Consider the following 5,664-nt stretch of genomic DNA (forward strand, 5'->3'; position numbering starts at 1 on the left):
ATTCCTGCACAAAGTAGAAAGAGAGCGAGCGTGTGAGAGAAAATGATGGAAAGAAAGATGTTAACAGTTCCTCTGAGCCAAATTGTTGCATAATATATTCATAATGCATCCCCTAGTGGTTAGAGATGAAAAAAGAAGAGGAGAGAGAAACTTGTTTCTTCTTATTCATGTCAGCGTGCTGGCCCAAGAAGAGAAGAATTCTGCTGATGTTAAAAGCACTGTGACACTTTAAACTCCTCTCCCAAAGCCAAATGTCACTTCAAAAACAAATAATTTGAGGTCATGCTCTGGGAAAATTGTTATCATCCTAGAAAAATAAAATATTCTGCAAGATGCATGGGAAAAGAGAAGCCTTTAGAAACATGGACACTTATGATTACTATGAATTCTTGGAATATTAAACAAGATGGTGATGAGGTAAGAAAAACAGAGACGAAAGCATCTGAGGCCAACACTTCAACACAAAAAAATGGTAATATTAACTGACAGGTGTGATATGTTGTAAAACAGAAGATGTAAAGAAAATAAGAGAGTAAGAGAGGAAAAGAGAAGGAAGGAGAGAGAGATTCATCCATCCTTACCGTGTAGGTGTCACTTTCTGTGGGTGGCTGTGAAATAGCACTGTGGAGGAGCACTGACACACATATGCACACATACAAGTTTGACACACAAGCACCCTGCATACTAATTGGTGGGAGACAGGACAGGAACACAAGTAAAACATGCACACACAAACACACACACACACACACAGCTGTTAGACAGGTTGCAGTGCCTTGAAGATGTTGTAATGTACAGAGCAGCCGAGAAGTGGTATCTGTATTTTAAAGATAGACAGAGGGAAAGAAAGTGGGGGGGGGTTAAAAAGATGACATTAGCAACTCAGAAATCACAAAATGACTTGATTCAGCCTCAGTACACACAATAAGTTGTTCTCACAGCTGAAATGGATAAATCAACTTGAAGCTAAAGCACTAGCGCCATTTTTTTTAGACAGTCAGTCAGAGCACAAACAGTTAGCTTCTTGGACCCGGTTCACTGTTTGTCAACCACACAGATTCCCCTTGATCGAAACAAGAATAAATATAATGAACCAGGCTGCCAGGTAGAAACATAAACTCTATCCTTCAGCTGAAAATAACAAAGTCAACATCACAGAAATACTTTCATACTAGTTGCTCACAGAAAGCCTGCTGTGTCTGCAGACTAGAAGTCACTGGATTGACAGTCTCACTGAGCACTGCCTCAGTTTACTGTGCATCAGTGCAGCATTGGTGGGAGCAATGAATCCTAGCTATTAGGTACATATTTTACATCAGCATTTACCGCTCAGCTGCCTCTCCTTCTCTGCACATGATGTGTTGAATCTCTATAATATGAAAGGGCATCTGTCTTTGGCAGCGGTGGACACCAAGTACATTTACTCAAGAACTGCATTACAACTTTATGTACTTTACCTGGGTAATTCAATTTTTATGGTGCTTTATACTTCTACTCCACTACCTTTTAGAGGAAAATATTGTACCTTTTGATCTTGTTTTACAAGACAACTTGTTTAACACAAAATTTATAAAGTCTGCATCAGATTAAAACCAAATCATCTTTCAGGACCTTGGTGGCTGCATAATTTAACATTAAAAGACCATCAGGCACAAGACATTAGTATATTTTGCTTACAAAGTACAATTCTGAATGCAGAACTTTTACTTGCAATGGAGTAGCAAGTAAAGGCTCTAGGTACTTCTTCCACCTCTAGTCTTTTCTGAAATGTACTATGTAGTGTAATTTGGGGCTAGATTTATGTGTATTATGTTTGCTGAGTGTAGTGAGGACCTGGCTTTTCTCCCAGCAGAGCAACACAACCATCCTTCAGTTAATATTCCTGGAGAGAAGCTATAAGTGTTTAAACTGACTATAACATAAACAAATCGCCTATTCCAACTCCACCAGACCAAAAACATAGAAAAAAAACAGGCCGATTGAAGGAATAAAAACATTCTAAGCAAATGCTGTCTGTAAAGTCAGTGAGCTCCAGTTAAAGTACGACAGGAAAGTTATGCTCACTGCCTGTCTACGTGCATAGACACACGCTCTGGTAGAAACACAGAGGCCACATTTACAGGCATTGCTTATTGTTGTATTTCATGCTGAGACAAACAGAGGGCCAAGAGGTGACGTGGACACCCTCAAATACTAGATGGATGCCATCACAGGCCATCTGTGACCTTTGCATGGAAAAAATAAGCAAAATATGCCTTCACCCTGTGAGCACAGACAGTAACACGCCACCATGCAATCAGACAACCACAGTACGTGACCTCTCTGAATTTGCCCAGTGGCCACTTACAACCAGTAAGAATGTGACCCAAAACCACCCAAAAACAAACTGACCATCAGGCCAGGGTCCAGTCACTCACTGACTTCTGAGTGCGGGCAGCAGGGATGCATGGGTGTTGCCCTGCTGCCACTGGAGATCCAGTGGCGGTGGACCTCTGGAATGCCCGTGGCAAGGATACGGGTGCCGGTTCTCAGCTGGGATGCCCTGCCACAGCAGTGGTTCCCAGAGTATCAGGTTCTGGGAAACCCCCCATGGTTCATCTAAGAGGGCAGCTGTGCCAAACCTGCAGCCACTGCTCCTCTAACCTCTCCTCTCACTCATCATTGTGTAGGAGAATGTTGGAAAATGTAACTCTGGTGCAAATGACCAACTGATTAATCAAGAAAATAACAACAGATGAATTGATATTAAAGGTAACTGTAGCAGATGCAGTTCATACATAAAAACATCTGTAATTTACAAACATTACCTCATGAAAAAATCATTATAACCTACTGTAATAAGTTTGTAGTAATTAACTTTTAGGGATTGTCTTGGCTTCTGCTAAGGCAGGCTGACCGTTTTTTAAATTCACCCAGTCAGCACAAATTAACTAGCAAAATGTCAGGTGGCTTATAAAAGCAACCACATGGGAACCAGGAAAAACACACAGTAAATTACAGGATGGTCACATGTTGTAGCCTACACATACTGTGACTAGCTTTGTTTTGTTCTACTCGGTTGTGTGTGCAACAGCCTGACAACATGGTGGCCTAGCGCACTGCAGCTGCGCTCTGTTACCTTTGTGGCAGTGAACCTGCATATCCATAAACAGGGGGTCTCCATCTCACACAGCCCAACTCCTGTTCTGGGAAACTCCACAGTCAATGATGGACAGTGGACTGCGGGAGAGATTCACATACTGCCATATATCTCCCCTGAGCTGTTCTGCTCTCCCAGCAGTGATGCTGCTCTGTCTCCCTCTGTATAAAAAGTGTTAACGTGCTGTGATATATTAGTGTATGTAGATAATGTGACACAAGATGACAGGCTGCTCTCAGGGGAACAGTGCTCCTTCCTGTTGCCTTTATAATCCCACTTGTTACAGTGACAGTGGAGCTGTCAGTTGTTAGCTATTGGGATTATACTGTATAAACAAGGATAAAATACACTGTCACAGTAGAAAAGCTGGATGCTCTGTCTGCAGTGTCACTCAGGTACCAAGACTGTCTGTGTTTGATGCTGGCACCTGTTTCTCTAGTTCAACACAAGCTGCAGCTCTCACTCAGAAATTTGTCAAAGAATTTCACCCAAACTGACTGACTGCAGTTTTCACCAAGTGACTAAAATTGCTGAGATTGTGACACTGATTCTAAGTGAGGTGGAAGATTTTTGCAACATACTGTACAATAGCACATGCCCTGTGACTCACTGCCTCTCTTCCTGTCTACCCCCCTATTACAGTCTCTGAAACACTGAGCCAGGAAGCAAACTACAGAGACTATGGGCCACGTTATCTTGGCTCTTGTGACAAGCCAAGTGTAGCTGGGAGAGCAAGACAGAAAGCAGGCCAGTTGTGTAGCTGTGACGTGTATGGCCTGTACCAGAAAAGCGGGTAAGAAGTACATCTCACCTCCATTGCCTCTTAAATCTAACAGCAAACATAAGTCATCCAGCAGTTCTCTGTTGCCACATCTCTTCGTACATACAAGTAAGACATTAAAGAAAGAAAGAAAAACTCACAGATGAATTTCTTCTCTCTTGTCTTGTGTCTCAGTCTCCCTCTGACCGGTGTGACTTCTATTAGCTGTGGTTGTCCCGGAAAGTGGTCGTTTAAACTCCTGCCTGTATGACCCTGAGAGAGTGAGTGGGGAGACCAACAGCTGGAGCCGCTGAACACATGCAAAGGGAGTGAAAGAGAGAAAGCAAGACAGAAAGAGGAGAGAAGAGGGAGGAGAGAGGGACAGCCCATTCTTACCCCCCCTCTAGCCCCCTGCACTGCCATCCTCCACTCTCCAAACTCCCTCTCACTGACCCCCCAGGATGCAAATTCCTGGTCTGCAGCCCAAATACCAAAATTCCAAATCTGGCCAAACCGTAGGCGAAACAACAACTCACAGATTCTCACACACACACACACACATGCCCCCTCTAACCGGTCCCACAACACACCTGGTTTCATTTAAACTAAACCCCCGCAAAAGCCCCAAGCTCTCCCTCCCTTTCCTCCCTCCCTTTTCCCATTTACCCCCCATCTATCTACATGTACCTCCCCCATCTTGTCCTCTTTTTTCCATAAAGCCTTTGCTATCTTCCAATCTGACATGCAGGATATTTATAGCCGGCAAAAAAGTTAATGGAATGTGGTCAAAAATTAAAGTGTGGAGAAGAAGAGTCGTATTTGGAAAATTTGGCAGCTTATTTTCACAGAATTCACTGGTGACGCTTTTGGGATAGAATACTGAAAATAAACCATTATTCTAAACCAGCTTTCCAACTGTGCTGCTCTGTTTGTACATGACTAATCCATCACTGCACTTGGAACCATTTCCGGCAGTATTTTTTTCTTGGAAAGTTTGCAGTGTTATGTTGCAAACTGGTTAAGAGCTTGCTTAACCCACACTTGTCTTCATATGATTAAGTCTGACTCAAAGTCAAACTTTGGCACTTCCCATAAAATAAAAGTCCTGTCAAAATTAAATTAGCAGCAGCCACATTAGTATAATTGCAGGCTTCATTCCAAGATACTTAAAAAAAAAAAAGTAGCATTCGCCTGCATCAAGCTTACGATCAAATACTTTAATATGTATACTAACCTTTACAATCATGCTATTTTCAAATTTAAGGGAGCAATTACTGTATTTTTATCCAGTTTTGTCAAAGTGAATCTCCAGTGTTTAGGTTTAAAACCCTTTATTTAGCTTCATCTGTGCTGTGCTTATGGGTGGTGACAGAGATAGCAGCTGTTATTACAGGGAGTGTTGTTAAAAATTACACCGGCAACCCCCCTAGTTGAACCAACTGTGCACCCCCCCCGTTGATCCCATGACCACACATGGACATCCCACACATCTCAAGTAATAATACATGTAAACTTGCTGGTTATATTTAAAATCTTAAAACAGTTTCCACTGCATACTGAGTGCAGACTGCTAAAGCACAGCTTCACAACTCTGCAGTCTTCACATTTGCAGTATGATTTATATCTCCTCCCTTTCTTTCTGTCTCTAATCTCCATCCAACACACAAGATTAGTGAATCCTGTCTCTGGAAAGAATCAATGACCACATCTCTTCCATATAACAGCATATAAAACGATAACATAATACACAGTGACATTTAAAGGC

General features: G+C 42.2%; 1 protein-coding gene across 1 annotated transcript; it reads right to left on the bottom strand.

Moving 5' to 3' along the window:
* Window positions 1-40: 40 nt before the first annotated feature.
* On the bottom strand, window positions 41-4,520 carry LOC109954775 (uncharacterized). The gene is made up of 2 exons (XM_020590325.1): window positions 4,061-4,520; window positions 41-817 (listed from the first exon to the last, which is right to left on the bottom strand). The coding sequence occupies exons 1-2, from the start codon at window positions 4,497-4,499 to the stop codon at window positions 303-305; spliced, it is 954 nt and encodes a 317-aa protein (XP_020445981.1). The 5' UTR covers window positions 4,500-4,520; the 3' UTR covers window positions 41-302.
* Window positions 4,521-5,664: the final 1,144 nt, after the last annotated feature.

Source organism: Monopterus albus, unplaced genomic scaffold, assembly GCF_001952655.1.
Source record: "Monopterus albus unplaced genomic scaffold, M_albus_1.0 scaffold2.1, whole genome shotgun sequence".
Classification (NCBI taxonomy): domain Eukaryota; kingdom Metazoa; phylum Chordata; class Actinopteri; order Synbranchiformes; family Synbranchidae; genus Monopterus; species Monopterus albus.